Source organism: Brachionichthys hirsutus, chromosome 15, assembly GCF_040956055.1.
Source record: "Brachionichthys hirsutus isolate HB-005 chromosome 15, CSIRO-AGI_Bhir_v1, whole genome shotgun sequence".
In the NCBI taxonomy this organism is placed as follows: Eukaryota; Metazoa; Chordata; class Actinopteri; order Lophiiformes; family Brachionichthyidae; genus Brachionichthys; species Brachionichthys hirsutus.
In genome coordinates, this window is record NC_090911.1 from 12,360,090 (window position 1) to 12,377,743 (window position 17,654).

At 47.2% G+C, this 17,654-nt stretch overlaps 1 protein-coding gene across 1 annotated transcript; it reads left to right on the forward strand.

Annotated features, from left to right (window-relative positions):
- Window positions 1-3,189: 3,189 nt before the first annotated feature.
- LOC137904999 (acyl-coenzyme A thioesterase 1-like) lies at window positions 3,190-8,926 on the forward strand. Its single transcript, XM_068749225.1, has 4 exons — window positions 3,190-3,317; window positions 3,577-4,038; window positions 5,334-5,521; window positions 8,029-8,926. The coding sequence occupies exons 1-4, from the start codon at window positions 3,260-3,262 to the stop codon at window positions 8,605-8,607; spliced, it is 1,287 nt and encodes a 428-aa protein (XP_068605326.1). The 5' UTR covers window positions 3,190-3,259; the 3' UTR covers window positions 8,608-8,926.
- The last annotated feature ends 8,728 nt before the right edge of the window (window positions 8,927-17,654 follow it).

Sequence of the window (17,654 nt, forward strand, 5' to 3'; positions counted from 1 at the left end):
ATCTTAATTTCTCTTCAACTCTCGAAACGGACAGCAAGAGTCCTCGCAAAGTACTTGAAATGCTCCGATGGGACCAGGACAAGGATTTGGACTTTGTTTGATTTCCCAGCTCAGTTGAATTGCATGTCATCTGAAGAGTTCAAATCTTAACAGAAAACCATTTTAAAACTCTACTGCACCAGTAATTGTATGAACGTTTGTCCAGTAATTAGTAGGAGTTGATAAAAGTATACTTTATGGTGTGAAATAAAACGGATGTTGAAAATATTTTGCTTTGGACTTTGTTTGATTTCCCACCGAAGTTGAATTTTATACATCATGTCTCATGAAGAACGGAGTGTCATGTGACTTTCATGCAAGAAGTGAGACAGGTGTTGGGCGGGAAAGAGTCTTTCAGAAGACTGTGATGCAACAGCTAAGGTGATCAGGGAGACAGGTAGGAGAGGACTGGGTGTGTCTCCTTAAACGAAAGGAGATAATGAGACCTGGTGGTGGAATCAGGAAGTGCATTAGCATAAACAGGGAAAGAGGCTAGCTCAGAAGAAGCGGGACATTGAGGGGACAGAAGAGAGTAAACAGGAGTACAGGGAGACGCAAGCCAAAGGTAGAGGTGGCAAAGGTCAAACAGAGGTCATATAATGACATGTATGCCAGGTTAGATAGTAAAGAGGGAGAGACGGATCTGTACAGGCTGGCAGGCCAGAGACAGAGACGGGACGGATGTCCAGCATGTTAGAGTGATGAAGGGTAGAGACGGGAAGGTGTTGACAGAGGACAGTAGCGTGTTGGACCGGATGACATACCTGTGGAGGTGTGGAAGTGTCTAGGAGAGGTAGCTGTAGAGTTTCTAACGGGGTTGTTTCATACAATCCTAGAGGAGGAGATGTGTTCTGGTGCCCGTTTTCAGGAAGAAGGGAGACACACATAGTCGTGGAAACTATAGAGAGATAAAGCTAATGATGAGTCATACGATGAGGTAGTTGAGGCTCGGCTAGTCAAAAGCCATAATACTATATATTTATAGATAAGGAAGGATGACAGTCAGAGTTGAATAATCTGTAACTGCAAATAGAACACTGAGGTTCCCTCAGGCAAAGACTTGTGACCAATCACAATGCAGCATGAATAAACAGAATAGCAAGAATGCAAGGTAAATCATCAAACCAATGCCTTGCATGCAGTCGAACTCGTCTCCAACCGAAGGTCAAGATCGTTTAAACCCTTGTGTAGAACTTGATGTTAGATATTTGAGTTATGCAGCACGCTCACAATACACAGGTTGCAAAAACACTTGAAGTTTCTTTATTGCTACATACTTTGTGGTAATAATCACACACATAGATTAATCACTTATAAAGCATCACACAAACCGGATCAACACCGGTGATGCTTTATATGTGATTAATCTATGTGTATGTTTATTACCACAAAGTATGCAGAGGGGCGGCTCGGTGTCGCAGTGGTAAGCACTGTTGCCTCACAGCGAGATGGTCGCGGGTTCCTCTCCGACTTGTGGCCGTTCTGTGAGGAGTTTGCATGTTCTCCCCGTGTCTGCGTGGGTTCTCTCCGGGTTCTCCGGCTTCCTCCCACCACCAAAAACACGCAGCCTAGGCTGATTGGTGACGCTAAATTGTCCGTAGGTGTGAGTGTGTGTGTGGCTGGTTGTGTGTCTCTGTGTTGCCCTGAGATGAACTGGCGGCTTGTCCAGGGTGTCCCCTGCCTCTCACCCATTGACTGCTGAGATTGGCTCCAGCTTGGCCCGCGACCCAATGAAGTATGTAGAGAAGGACAAAATCGTTAAGCGACGAGTTCTGCGGACCGTAACTCGGTTGTTAAGTGAGGACCAGCTGTATTTCCCAACAGCATCAATAGATATCTAAGAAACCGGATCAACAACCACCCGCCCCCCTCCCGGCACCAACCACCCACCCAACATGTCAAACGTGTTACAGAATTTTGTGTTGAATATGGAGAAAAAATATTTTTTTTGATTCATACTGCTGCTTTTATGTGGTTTTGGCAAACAGCTGTAGGGTTTTACCAAACCCTCTTCCGGTTCTTGTTCTCCGTAGTGGGTGCGTATTCAATGAGGAGAATGTGGGTTAAGATTAAGACATTTATATAATTAACAGATCAGTACAAGTTGGTTCAGATATCAGCGCTGAGATTCCAACACAGCTCTCGTGCCCGCGCTTGGTTGGAATGAAGATGCTTCCTGCTTCGTCCTCACGTCATTCAGTCCCCTGAAGGCGGGACTTTGCCCCAGCCAATCTAAGCCCATGTTTATCTGTGTTGTGTGTGATGTCACTGTTGTGATGCATTCAATTGAAATCAGTCATGACAGCACTAACTAAATGTTGTGCGTTCCTAGTGGTGTCGGCGTGTAATTACGTTGTGGAATCCCATCTACTATGGAAATTCCCTACACAGCTGATTAAAATGTGCACTGTGGGATGATATACAACGGTTGTTGGACATCTTCAATCTGTACGCCCTTCCCAGGACGTGGCGCCAAATAGAATGCTGAGGATCCCCCAGGCAAAGAGAGGTGACCAATCACAGAACAGCATGAGTAATCAGTTGTCAGAATTCAACTAGTATCTTTTTACCAACACATTACAAACCAGTTGAACTCGTCAACCAGGGAAGGTAAGGCGCTCCAGCAACTCACCAGATTTAGCTGCTCGTTTATTATAGCTGCGCAAATTATAAAAATGTTGGGTCAGAAGTTAGTCGGGCGTGTAAACAAATTTCAGACTGTATTAAAGTTCTGAAGCTGACTTGAGGTCAAGATAATGATGATCTATGAATCTAATCGGAGGACAAGAGAGTCAAAGATCAGACATCAGTGGTGTCAGGAGGCCACTGAAGGAGTCCTGGGTGGATTAACACCGACGACACAATGCAGCATTCAGAGATTGGACCCAAATACTTCAGATAGTTTCTTCTAGACCAAAAAAATTAATATTATTTAAAAAAAAACCATTTAAATCCTCATGTAGGATTTGATGCAGCACCAGGGTTAACTCTTCTTTTTACCACAATCTGTTCATGTTCTCTTTGTTTTGGGTTTTTATTTTTCATTTCATAATGTGGCGCCTGGACTCTTTCATTCTCTGTCGTCATACTTTTGACAAACTTGAAGCACTTGATGTTGGTTATATTTAAAATTCTTTTGTTTCGCTTTCATGGAGTTCCGTATTGGTGTTAAATGGGCGTGGCACAACCTTGAGAGCAAGTCCAACAGCATTTCACTGCTATGCTGCGATCAAACCAAGACAGTCCAAGAATCAGGTGCCAACCTGGCAGCAGAAGTTGTAAGTCGAGTCGTGTTAGATCCTCTTGCCCGTTTTAATTACACTTCCTCATTTCCTATATTTGATACGTTTCGTATGTATGTTGATGTCTATTTCTGCTGTTGGGAAATACAGCTGGTCCTCACTTAACAACCGAGTTACGGTCCAAAGAACTCGCCGCTTAACGATTTTGTCCTTCGATGGAGCCTCCGTTGACCAACAACCCGATTCTGTACGAGATCACATGATTGGTATAATGTTGTGTTTGTGTTGTCTGTAGATTCTGAAGAGATGTCCTCTCTAATCAGACTGAGGCTGCTGCCCAGAGCCAGATGCTTCTTTGATGAACCTGTTCAGGTGAAGGTGGCCGGGCTGAGGTCCAGACAGGCGGTCACCATGAGAGCCAGATCCACTGACGAGAGGGGAGTGGTGTTCAGCTCCTCGGCCACCTACAGGGCCGATGACGGAGGAGAGGTGGACCTGAACAGACACCCCTCACTCGGTGGCAGCTATGTCGGCGTTGAACCGATGGGTCTGCTGTGGTCTCTGAGGGCAGAGGCCTTGCATCAGTACTTTGAAAAGGGCAAAGCACTGGAGCCTCATGTGGTGACCATCTCTGTCCATGAGGAGGAGGGCAGGGTGCTGGCAGAGGCGGCCAATGAGAGGGTTCTACTAGGAGACGGGGTGACCCGACTCTCTGTCAATGAGGGGAATATAAACGGTGTCCTATTTACTCCCCCAGGTAGGTAGTCTGCCATCTTCTCATTTTCTAATGTTATGCATTTCACATTTGGAAACAAGCCACATGACGCAACAAGAACTGTTCTGGAGAATGGTACCGGTACCTTTCTACCTTTTATGCTGAACTCTCAACAACTCTGCATTGGACTTGGGTTCCTCTAGTCTATCCAAGGATCAGATGTTCATGAACACAATCTCAACCATATGCTTCTGCCAGATAACATCTTGCACCATGCTACTTTGTGCTGGAACATCTCACGGTCATCATTGCACAGGACAGAACTTGGGTCTAAGCTCGTCTGGTGGACCCTTGTACTGAGGGATTGTTCTTGTACTGCCATGGTTAGTGTCATTGTGCTGTCTCTTTGTCCATGGTTTTCCAGCCATTGGCAGGTCTTCTTTATCAACCACTTCCTTTTTCTGACAGTGGTACATACCATAAGGCCTGGTCTCTCCATGCTGTTTACTCCTCTTGCTCCTAACTCCCATCATTTTCTGAAGCATTAATTTAGCAGTTCTTTGGGGCATCTTCTTGTTGTACTTCTTCTTGCCTTCATTACCCAGCCCTGGATAACCCGAGGAAGATCGATATATGGATCGAAAGCATGAAAGGCGGGAGGGGTCGTGAGATCCGAGAACATTCACTATCTAAAACATGCTAACAGGTGCAGACAAGATATGCTGTCTTGAACGAGACATTCAATTAAATTAAATTCAATTTCATTTATATACCGCCAGATAACAACAGAAAGTCATCTCAAGGCACTTTATAAGATTAGCAGGAAAGACCTTCAAGGAAAAACAGTCTTTAGTCTAATCTTGAACATAGAGATGGTGTCTTCCTCACGAACCGAATTAGGGAGCTGATTCCACAATAAAGGAGCTTGATAACTGAAAGCTCCGCCCCCGCCAGTCTGCTCTTGGAAATGCTTGTAACCAAGAGCAGGCCAGCATTTTGGGACAGCAGCGTTCTAGTTGGGCAATATGGCATAATTAGCTCTGTACGGTAAGGAGGGGGCTGGCTGTTGAGGGCTTTAAAAGTGAGTAGAAAGATTTTATATTCAATTCGTGCTCTAACAGGAAGCCAATGCAGTGAGGCCAGAACAGGGGAAATGTGTTCTCTGGTTCCTGTCAAAACATGAGCTGCTGCATTCTGGATTAGTTGAATATGTTTAATAGAGCTTTGTACAACTTAGAAATGTCAAGGCTAAATGAAAAGACACTGTGAACAATGGGAGCCCTCAAATATTACCATAACATATTCTGTTGCCATTCGGTCATATTTCTGTCTTCCAGGGCCAGGTCCATTTCCTGCTGTGTTGGATCTGAACACCTTTATGTCAGAGAAAAGAGCTGCTCTGCTGGCCAATAAAGGCTTTGTGGTTCTGGCTTTGGGTATATTCAATGTGAACCCCGAGACTGTCACGGAGATACATCTGGACCGCTTTAAAGATGGAATAGATTTCCTCCAACGACAACCCAAGGTGGGTTTTTTGATGAACTTGTAACCACAACAGAAGAAGTAACATTAATTTGATAGATTTGATGGTTTGATGGTTTGGAAATATGAATTTGGTTTTTATTCTCTGTGCTATGGAGACAAGTTGTCATGAACTGACTTGATAAGATAATCTGTGGAAACAATATTTAGTTCAATGTTTCACCAACAAACTGGTTGTGTGTTTGCTGTTCAACAGGGTGTTTCTTCACTGTGTTTCTGAAAATTCTATTTTGAGAAATATTCATCAATCTGTCTTAATGATTAGCTAATAGTAGCTAGTCTCCAAGTCAGTCCACAATCAGATGATTCCCTTCTACTCATTGAAATGATAAATGCCTTCGAGGGTGCATACCTTAAGACCAGTGGCGGGCGGTGCATTTTACACCTAGGCCTTCAGTGAAGTCCTACTTAGTCCGACTTGAATAAATACCCCTCATAATACCATCATTTATGACACCACGGCTTTAGAAATAATGTACAAACACACACTTACGCACTACTGGGTGTTGCATCACCTCAATCGTGTACAACACGGGATATTTTTTCTGGAGCATTTAAAAATCAATAAACTGCATCAGCAATTAAAACTTATCACTATACGTGGTACTATCAAAGTTATAAATAAAAGGGAATTTAACATTATTTGTCCAAAACGTTTTAAAGTCCACCAAGAATATAGGCAAGCTTTAAATTGCAAACTTGCAGTTTAATACAAGAAAGACTGCAACACAACGGCCACATTTGTCTCGTTGTGTACTTCCACTACAATCACACAGCTGCACCGGCGCGCCACATTATTTACACACATTGCATTTACAGTATATCTGTGATTGTATTTCGTTATCATGTTAAATAAATAAAATGTTGGTACTCACCAAAACGGCTGTCCCCCAAAACAGTTATTTGAAAACAAAATCCATTCCCCTTTCTTAAAGTTCCTAAATCCAGTGTTGCTCCAAACATTAAATCGATCCCTTGCAAACAAAAGGCATTCCCAGCAGAACAATTTGCAGCGACTCTCGGTAGCTGTAAGCCAAAGGTTTGAAGCCTGGAAGTGGCGTACAAATGCGTTCCCCACCTGGGAAAGGTTAGCTAGCTCCGGAGTTGGAAGCTATCTCACGAGAGCTAGCTTCTCTGTAAAGGTCCGTCTTGAAAATGGCCTTTCAAGAATATCCACAACCAAATCCACACTTTCCCCTCCTTCGGCCATTGTGGGTTAAAAACGCACGAATAGTTGTGGTTTTATTTTCGGACGGTTGCGCCGTACCGGTGTGCATCAGTTGATGACGCAATATGCATACGCTGCCCTCTCACACGGAGTATCCAATCACAGGCAGGAAGGCCTTACTTTCACCAACTCGTGATCTGATTGGCTATCGCAACTGTCTATCAACTCTAAGAGCCGATCACAGGACGCGTTATTGAGTTGTAACGTGAGACAAGCAGGAAGGACTTGTTTCACCAACTCGTGATCTGATTGGCTATCGCAACTGTCTATGAACTCAATTCTACGAGCCCGTTCACTTACACAACACGGTTGGCAAGCAGCGCTGATTCTGAAGGTCTCGGACGGATAGTACTTGTCACTGGTACTATGAAATCCACCTGGCAACACAAGCTAGCTGAATTCTGATTGGATAAAAACTCTCACCTAAAAATACATCCCTGGAATATAATATGACATGAATGTGAAGAATATATATATATATATATACATAAAATTAAATTGATTTTATCATAAATATGATCATGTATTCTTGATTTCTGGTTATGTTAGGCAAGCAGAGAAGGCCTTGCAGGCCCTGACCGCCCGCCACTGCTTAAGATGCTTTGGCTTCTCTGCCCCGTCAGCTTCCTCTGCTGTTCGGGGACCCACCTCCACCTCGGCTCCTCTTTTCATGCTCTGTCTGACTTAGTCAAGTCTTTATTGTCAGTAGTGCTAACTCTGTCCTAAACGGGTGTCTTTGAAGGCTTCTCATGGAATGATTCTTGGGATCTCAGGTTGGAACCATGCCACCAAATAGAAGTTGCTGCCTATAACAGGACCACTATTTATGACGATAGTTGTCCTGTCTGAAATAATTTAGCAGCATAACGTGCAGACAAACAAGTTGATGCCATAGAAGACAGGACTTTACTTTACACTTGTGACACCATTCTTCAGTGTTGGGCATTGTTGAATGACTTTACGAACAAAGGAGCAGATAGATTCAATCAATAAAATATATATCTATCTGGGTGGAGGGGGAGGAACAGACATTGCAGCGCTTGAGAAGGAGCTGGTTATTTTGCACCTGATTGTCCGGTCGAGTCTCCGAGAGGAGAGAGTGGAAATAAGACATTGCCCACCCAGGGTGGAATGGGTCACTTACAGACAATTGGCGGCCAAAGAAAATGTATGCCAGTGTGTACAGGTGGTGATTCACCTCCATACTCCAGTTCCTGTAAGCTCTGTGTGTTCATCATGTCTTCTTTTTGACTTGTTCACAGGTGGGCAGTAAAGGAGTTGGTGTAATATCACGGTCAATGTCAGCAGGCATTGCGTCGTTGCTCTCTGTTTTTGCACGGGATGTTAAAGCTTGTGTCTGGATCAATGGCTGCGGTGCAAACTTTTTTGTCCCTCTATACTACAAGAATAAACAGATCCTTTCATCACTGATATTCGACCACAGCAAGGTGATTCACACTGAGTCCGGAGGGAGCATTTTGAAGTATGCTTTTACAAATCCCCTGGCAGAGGAGAACAAGGGCAGCCTGATCTCTGTCGAACAAGCGAAGACCCAGTTCCTGTTTGTGGCTTCAGAGGACGACCTGTGCTGGGACAGCAAGACTAACTTGGACGAGATAATGAAGAGACTCAAACGTCAGGGGAAGGACAACTTTGAAAGCGTCTATTACCCGGGAGCTGGACACATGCTGGAGCCGCCGTATGGACCATTCTGCACCTCATCTCCTAATGGGGTCCTAAAATACAAAACCGTATGGGGGGGTGAGCCCAGAGCTCATGCAGCAGCAGAAGTTCACCTGTGGAAGAAGATCCAGGAGTTCTTCAAAGCTCAGCTGAGCTAGTTCCACAGGGAAGACGTTAAAATAGCACAAACCGTGACATAATAGTTCCCAAAATCAATGCCCTTCGTTGATCTTAATTTCCGCCAAACTCTCGAAACGGATAGCAAGAGTCCTCGCAAAGTGCTTGAAATGCTCCGATGAGACCAGGACAAGGATTTGGACTTTGTTTGATTTCCCAGCTCAGTTGAATTGCATGTCATCTGAACGGTTCAAATCTTAACAGAAAACCATTTTAAAACTCTACTGCACCAGTAATTGTATGAACGTTTGTCCAGTAATTAGTAGGAGTTGATAAAAGTATACTTTATGGTGTGAAATAAAACGGATGTTGAAAATATTTTGCTTTGGACTTTGTTTGATTTCCCACCGAAGTTGAATTTTATACATCATGTCTCATGAAGAACGGAGTGTCATGTGACTTTCATGCAAGAAGTGAGACAGGTGTTGGGCGGGAAAGAGTCTTTCAGAAGACTGTGATGCAACAGCTAAGGTGATCAGGGAGACAGGTAGGAGAGGACTGGGTGTGTCTCCTTAAACGAAAGGAGATAATGAGACCTGGTGGTGGAATCAGGAAGTGCATTAGCATAAACAGGAAAAGAGGCTAGCTCAGAAGAAGTGGGACATTGAGGGGACAGAAGAGAGTAAACAGGAGTACAGGGAGACGCAAGCCAAAGGTAGAGGTGGCAAAGGTCAAACAGAGGTCATATAATGACATGTATGCCAGGTTAGATAGTAAAGAGGGAGGGACGGATCTGTACAGGCTGGCAGGCCAGAGACAGAGACGGGACGGATGTCCAGCATGTTAGAGTGATGAAGGGTAGAGACGGGAAGGTGTTGACAGAGGACAGTAGCGTGTTGGACCGGATGACATACCTGTGGAGGTGTGGAAGTGTCTAGGAGAGGTAGCTGTAGAGTTTCTAACGGGGTTGTTTCATACAATCCTAGAGGAGGAGATGTGTTCTGGTGCCCGTTTTCAGGAAGAAGGGAGACACACAGAGTCGTGGAAACTATAGAGAGATAAAGCTAATGATGAGTCATACGATGAGGTAGTTGAGGCTCGGCTAGTCAAAAGCCAAAATACCTTTATTGCCATTGTTCTAGGAACAACGAGACAGGATGGCAACTAAAAATTCAGTCATAAAATGGGAAGAATAATTATTTATTTTCGAGGAAACACTAAATTCTTTGGCTCTTCTTTGAGTTGGTGCGGTTTTGATCTTTGTGTTCTTGTGTCGCCGCCAGAGTCTGGCTTTCATGGTGTCATACTTCACGTGTCCGCTAGGGGGCGCCATTTAATCAGAGTACAACTCGTGTGTGTGTGTGTGTGTGTGTGTGTGTGGTCACACACCTAATGGAAGGAGCACCTCAATCTGAACATGTTTGCTTCTACTCTTAACGTTTTCCCTCGTTATTCACACACCGTCCTCCTCAGTGCTGCCCTTCATCCTCTCTTCATCCTCCTCTCTCTCGTTTGCGTGCTGCCCTTCATCCTCTCTTCATCCTCCTCGCTCTCCTCTGCTGCTGTTCCCTTTCCGTACACCAGATGCCCTCAGATACATTAAGCTCCCCCATCAGCCCCGGAACAACCCTTTATCGTGTGCGTGTGTGTGTGTGTGTGTGTGTGTGTGTGTGAGTCCAGCCCACACACACCTGCTCCAGTCCACATACCGATCCCTCAGCTCACACTCAGCAGGATTTGAACCCATGTCCGTCAGGTTGTTGTGTCAGCTGCTGTGACAGACCTTATTTTTTCTGGACACTTTTTAACTTTCAAAGATTCGGCCGCTGTTTTTTATTTCTTTTTTTTATGTCCTGAACAGAAAAGGCCGAATCGCTTTTGCTGAACTGGTCACCTCCGCCTCAGAGGTTATGTGTATCTGTTTGTTTGTGTATCTGTTTGTTTGTTTCTTGTTAGCAACATAACTCAGAAAGGTGTGGACGGGCTTTGATGTCCGAAATGATTCTCTCAACAGGTGATGAGATTCTGGAGGTGATCCGGATCATTGTCCGGATCAAAGAATATTCTAAAGGATTCTTTGTCATTTGGAAGATCGAGCCGTTGACGCTCCAATAAATGATCCGGGTGCTTTGGGAAAAAATAATTTCAGAAAATACAGGACAAGTTCCGAACAGACTCTCGACCCGGAAAAGCTGAACTATCGATTCCGTGCCACAAAAAGCTCCCAGTCCGTGTTCGGTGCCGACCCAACAGCTCCTCCCAGCCGCCGAGCAGGTCCGTTGCTCTCGTTAATCCCTCTTTATTTCCTCGCCGCTGCACCGAGACCGGCAGAGCAGAGCCGGCACCGAGAGCTTGACCCACCTCAGTCTGGAACTGGATTCAGAACCGGGTCGTGAGCCCAATGTTCACATCCGCTTGTCTGGCCTGCCTCGGATCAGGAGGAAGGCCTGCAACACAACACTGGTATTTGTTTTTATCAGGCGTGTGTGCGTGTGCGTGTGTGTAGGTGTGTGTGTGCGTGCACACTCTAAGGTCTGGTATTAATTAAGATAAGGGCCTGGGGGGGAGGTTGAAGGGGGGGGAGGGGGAGGCTGACAGACATGCAGCTCATGGCTAAATTTAGCCGTGAGGCGTTCAGGGGCCGCTCCATTCCTCCAGTAAAGCGGAGCATTTATTTTCTTAGTTCTATTTCTGTGATGGAGGTAATCCCCCACCCTGATGGGTGGAGTCTCATCAAGGGGCGGATCGATCAGGTGTTGATCGGACAGAATCAGCGACAGCAGCAGATGATGCCCCCCCCCCCCCCCCACCTCGGGACCTACTAACACTATTATGGGATGTCTACGATCCACACTAAGCCACCAGTTGGTCACTGGTGAATTACGTCACTTTTCGTGACGTCAAGCGTTCGTGTGCGGGTTTTCTTTCGCATGCCCTCTAGTGGCTGATCTGGGAACTGCAACGCGTTTTACTTTCAGACGCCTGATAATCTATTTATTGAATATCGGCTAATTTCTTTCTGTGACAAAGATCAGAACGCAAATATCAACGCATTAATGTCGAACAGCATCACCAGTAAAACCGGAACAGCTGGAGAAAAAAAAGTTATTTCACAATAAAAGCACAGTTGACCAAACTGTTGAGGCAGTTTCTTGCATAATACTCCAAATGTTAATTATTTGTCTTCTCGCTTCCTTTAGGAGTAAAGTTGACGAAGCGAAACGAAAATAATTCTGCATTTGATTTACAAGAACCCTTCCAGTCGTCCGCTGGAGGAAACCAGGTGAGCACGGAACCCCACATATGTTCAAGTCATCCTGTGATCTCATGTAGGTGTTAGGTTTCCTGCTGTTGGACATGGACACACACGCACACACACACACGCACGCACGCACGCACACACACACACACACACGCACACGCACGCACGCACACACACCATCCAGATGGACACTATTAGTGTTTTTCCAGCCCACAGGAAGTCAGCCATCATTTCAGGCTGACAGGTATGGAGGATCTGAGGATGAGCTGGGGAGGTCAGCCGGCTTCATGGAGCTGGTTCTGGTTCTGGTTCTGGTTCTGGTTCTGGTTCTGACTGAGATCTGCAGCGTCATCACTAAAGACAGTGTCTGGAGGGGAAGGCTGGGAATCACATGTTCTGGAGCGCCGCGGATAAATATGTATTTATCACCAGGATGAGAATCGATTAGCGTCCCTTTCAGACATTTGACACCACAGATGGCTGAACAAAGCAGCTGGTCAGCACGCACGCACGCACACACACGCACGCGCACACACACACACACACACGCACACACGCACACACACACATCCCTCCTCAGCAGGTCACGGCTGTCTCATTCTATTAATTCTCCTGTAAATGCAGGAGCAGGACGCCGATGCTGATGAAGAGGAGGCTCATCACCTCATTTCAGGATGCTAATGACAAACCAAACCACCCCCCCCCCCCTGCTCCTGATGCTGGAGGAAGGGTGTTGGCTTTCATCCCTGAGTGTGGTCCTGCAGGACTCTTAGGTTACGCCTCATTCCAGAGCTGGCTCTTAGACTCGGGTTGTATTACCGTCCGGTGGATGTACGCCGGCCTCCTCTTCCTCGCTGCAGCGCCGAGGGATCAACTGATTCACGCTTCAGCCTATAAGCAGCCTCAGCAGCTGGCCACTAGGGGGCCCCCCGACCTGGCAACCCTACTGTGCATGATGCAGGAAGTGCTGAAAGCTGCAGTGGTTTCGGTTCACCGGACTGCTCTGGTCTAACTCCAACCGGAGGGTCACCGGTTCGAGTCCCGGCCCAGGCAAAAATACCGACTGTGGCCTGGTGGAGAGGAGCCAGTCTACCTCCACGGCACTGCCTAGGTGCCCTTGAGCAAGGGCCCCTTGTCCTTAATTTTGCTTCGGGCTCCAAAATATGCGGCCCTGGACTCAAGGACTTAAAAACAAGCAGGACAACGTAGCATCAAGGTCCGCAGACGGCGATGAGGTCCAGCCTCCTTTCAGCCTGGGGTTCCTTCAGCGGCTGTGAGGAGACAACTGCCCCAACCCGCCCCAATCCGCCCCAAACTGCCCCAATCTGCCCCTACCATGAATAATACCCGCGTGAGACGAGCCCCCAAAAGCCCCCAAAGTGCAATTACCTGCAGATTAAATGTACTGCCGTTCCATTATCACAACGCTTTCCTTCTGCTTCGCTGGATCGCCATTTATATTTGAATCTTTTATGCTCCGCCCCCCCGTTCCTGGTGTCTCCGGCGACGTAGGCAGATGTTTGGCAGTTTGATCTCCACACAAAGTGCAATTAGTGTCGGAACGGCGAGGGGTGGCTGTCGCCGATCCGAGGGCGGCGTGCGGCGGCGGCTACCTGCGTGATGGCGAATGGCAGGTTGAGATTCAGCACTGCGCTGCTGAATTATTCCGAGTAATTCCCGTAAACATTCACTTCTTCATCCCGGGAGGCGTTTCTCTCCCTTCTTCTCTCTGCCCTCGGCAGCATGTCTGACGTTCATATTGAATAATGTCGCCCGGGATGAGTCACGGCGACGTCTTGGCAAGGACTTGCCCTCCATTCGCAGTGGCGCTCCCGTTCCCATCATGCACTGGGGCTGAGACGGGGTGAGGTCACTGCTGATGGGATGTGAAACCACGGGGTGGGAGGTATGAAAAATATCGTGTGCCCCCCCCCCCCCACACGGAGCCCGGCGACCGAACGAAACCGGTCGCGTTAATGCGAACGCAGCTGGTCCTCGATTAACGACGGCTAACCGCCACGAGGACTCCCTGGAGGGGAGGGGCTTACGAGGCTTCCTTACATATCGGCATCAAGCCGTTCATTTTTAGTCCGATGAGAAACCGGAACATATTTTTCAAAGGGGGGGGGTGACGTTCCCGGTTAAAGGGTCCGATTTGAGCCCCTACGCTAGCTAGCAGCGTTAGCATCGGGAAGCCATCCTCCATTTGGAGTTGTGTTTAGTCACGTGACGCCCATGTGTCCTGCAACAAATGAGGTCAGCGCCTCAGGATGAACACACGCGCGCACGCACACACACACGCACACACACACTCTGTGCTCCCGGTGGAGATGAGATGATATAAAATGACATCAGAGGCTCCTGTTCCTGCATGTGACTCATTACGGGGCCGATAAAGACTCAGGCCAGGTTATCACGGCACACATCACCTGAACGGGGCAGGGGGCGGGTCTATTGATCACCGCGGCGACGGAACGATGGTCACTGGACAGGAAATGAATGTTGAGCAACAGAGGCGGGCGAGGGGGGGGGGGGGTTACTGTGTCATTCAGAGGGAGGTGTTGATTCATGTGGAAGGTCGACGGTAGCGTTGTGCGTCTGCGTGTGTCTGTGTGTGTGTGTCTGTGTGTGTCTGTGTGTGTCTGTGTGTGTGTCTGTGTGTGTCTGTGTGTGTTGTTGTGTGTATCAGTGTGTGTCTGTGTCGGTGTGTGTGTCGTTGTGTGTCTGTGTGTGTCTGTGTCTGTGTGTGTGTCTGTGTTTGTCGTTGTGTGTGTCGTGTGTCTGTGTGTGTCGTTGTGTGTCTGTGTGTGTGTCTGTGTGTGTCATTGTGTGTCATTGTGTGTCTGTGTGCGTCTGCGTGTGTCTGTGTGTGTGTCTGTGTGTGTCTGTGTGTGTGTCTGTGTCGGTGTGTGTGTCGTTGTGTGTCTGTGTGTGTCTGTGTCTGTGTATGTGTCTGTGTTTGTTGTTGTGTGTGTCGTGTGTCTGTGTGTGTCTGTGTGTGTCGTTGTGCGTCTGTGTGTGTCGTGTGTATCAGTGTGTGTCTGTGTCGGTGTGTGTGTCGTTGTGTGTCTGTGTGTGTCTGTGTCTGTGTGTGTGTCTGTGTTTGTCGTTGTGTGTGTCGTTGTGTGTCTGTGTGTGTCGTTGTGTGTCTGTGTGTGTCTGTGTGTGCGTCTGTGTGTGTCTGTGTCTGTGTTTGTCGTTGTGCGTCTGTGTGTGTCGTTGTGTGTATCAGTGTGTGTCTGTGTCGGTGTGTGTCTGTGTCTGTGTGTGTGTCTGTGTTTGTCGTTGTGTGTGTTGTTGTGTGTCTGTGTGTGTCGTTGTGTGTCTGTGTGTGTCGTTGTGTGTCTGTGTGTGTCTGTGTGTGTGTCTGTGTGTGTCTGTGTGTGTCGTTGTGAACCTGAAGCTTATTGTTTGTTGGTTAACGTGGCGACATCGAGCCGATGCCTGTTGGAGTATTCGGAGCGGCGATGCTTTCTGAAATCTACATCGTCAATAGCAACAAGAGAATACTAGCTCGTTACGCTATGCTACGATGCTAACACGGTTCATGGCGGGCTAACTGCGGGCCTTAGTCCAGTCATTTTAGACAGATTTATATTTGTGATCAATCATTTGGCTGAATCTGTTGCGCTGCGAGTGTTGACGTGCACGTCCTAACGTTACCTTTGTGCGCTCCTGTGATGTTTAGAGTGTTACCACACAAACACACACACACACACACACACCTGAGGGGGTGGTCATCCAGCTGACCCCTGCTTTACCTGTCTGCAGACAGACTTTGTCCTGTCAAACACAACTCTTATCTCAGGTAACAGGATCAAATGGAAACCTGAATCTCTGCTCGAACTGTCTCAATCGATGAGCAATCAATAAAAAAAAGTGCTTTGATAATAGCCAAACAGATTGAGGTTGTTTTTTACTGTAAAAGGCGAGACATCGGGGTCTGAAGCGAAACTGCAACGTCTGAACCGACGACGGCGTTAGCGTGTTAGCACGCCGGCTAAACCTGAGCCTGGGCAGGAAGCTGGGCGTACATTTCCCAAATGTTTGCTTCCGACACGCTCCGACGCGACGCTCCCGCTGTGAGCTCTGATTGTTAAACCGTGACCCGACTGCTGAAAGGTTGCTGACCCCGTGGGGGGGGGGGGGGTCTGCCTGCTCACAGCTGTCAATAAAGATTTGTTTGAAGGCTAGCAAAAAAGGGTTTTTGCTAGCATAAAAGAGTTGCCGGTGTTTACGGCGAGACGATTTCATGTTTGGCTGATGCTCCGTTTAACATCATGGCTTCAGCGGGTTGTTGGTTTTTACCTCCACCACGGACGGGATGTTTCCTCCACCGTCAGTTAGCTGCACGGATTTTCACCAACGAAGAAGAAAATCACAGTTTTAAGGAAAGTTGGATGCGCAAAGGTTTTCGGAGGATTAATCCCCAACAAAAAACAGGAGGAGGCAGAAGGAGACCCCGGGGTGGGGGGCAGAATGTACCGGCTGGGGTACGTAGCTCATCTGGGTTGGGAAGGCCTCGGAATCCCCCAGGAGGAAGAGGAAAATGGGGGGAAGGGACGTTTGGAAAAACCTTCATCCATTCCGATCCCAACCTGACGTTGGATGATGGATGGATGGATGGATGGAAACCCGATCGGTCCAGGTACAAGAATAGCCCGTCGGAGCCGTTAAACCCGCCGCCCTGACCTGCTCGGAACCGCTAATAAACTCTAAAACGTTCACGAGTCGGACTCGGAGGCATTCCAGGTTCTATTTTACTTTACTTCTGAGCGGAACTCGTCTGGTCCATAACAGCAAAAAGTATCATGACATCATCCACGGAGAGCAAACCTCCACCAAACAGCTGCGTTACGTCGGTCACCTAAACGCAGCAGGGCCCTGATTGGCTGACCCTTGTCATGTGACTCCTGGACCATGAAACGCTGCTCCTGCGTTGGAATCATTATTATTACATATATATTACTACAGTTATAACACAAACTGAACTCTTGCTATTTGCTGGTGGCACCTGTGAGGTAAAGGTGGCACGAATTGTCCCTCGGAGGCTCCTGTAGTCGTTACAACGTGAGTTTTATTGGTCAAAGTGGAAATTAAACACAAGATTCACCGTTTTTCTTACTGGTTTCGTGACATTCCTGCTCACACACATGTTTAAAAACTTAAATACAATAGAACTAATTATAAATACAGCCAAGAATACCCCGTTGCCGGTAAGATAAACTTCAAAGTGCTTTAAAATTAGACTGATAATAAAGTCTGCTTCATATCTGAAGCAGAAGTGCTCGTTACAGAGAATAGATCTATTTTAAATGATAATTAACTTTAACTGAAATATATTTTTTCATCATTTTAATGCTACAGGTGCTAAAAAAAGAGGCTAATATAAAAACTCTTTATTTAATCTATAGTAATAATTAACTATAGATCTATATAAAGGTAATTAATTCAAGTAGCGGAGTAAAAAAACTCCAACAATGTCGTACAAATAGAGATTACTACGACGTATGAAGTATTCCAGAGAAATACTACAGTTCCTGAAGTACTAGCTCCTCTCTCCTCGGGAGGAGAAACACCTCCGCGGTTCTCCTCGCCCTCGGGGAGGAGCAGAGCCCCGTGGGAGGCGCGTCGCGACCCCGGCGGGGCCGCCGGACCTCCGCTTGAAAACACGCCCACGTGCGGCCGGGAGGAGGGGCCGCGCGCTGAGGTGCGTCAAGAAGGTGATGCCGTAAAGGCGATCGGAGGGTCGCAAACCAGGTGTTCCGCGGGGGGAAGGTGATGTCGCAAAGCGGACAGGAGGAGGAGGGGTGAGGAGCAGGAGCA

Bases quoted from the DNA above. Each gene is read 5' to 3' on its own strand.
- LOC137904999 (XM_068749225.1), top strand. From the start codon at position 3,260: ATGCTGCGATCAAACCAAGACAGTCCAAGAATCAGGTGCCAACCTGGC. The intron at 3,318-3,576 runs GTAAGTCGAGTC...TGTTGTCTGTAG, and splicing joins CCAACCTGGCAGCAGAAGTT to ATTCTGAAGAGATGTCCTCT. The intron at 5,522-8,028 runs GTGGGTTTTTTG...ACTTGTTCACAG, and splicing joins TCCTCCAACGACAACCCAAG to GTGGGCAGTAAAGGAGTTGG.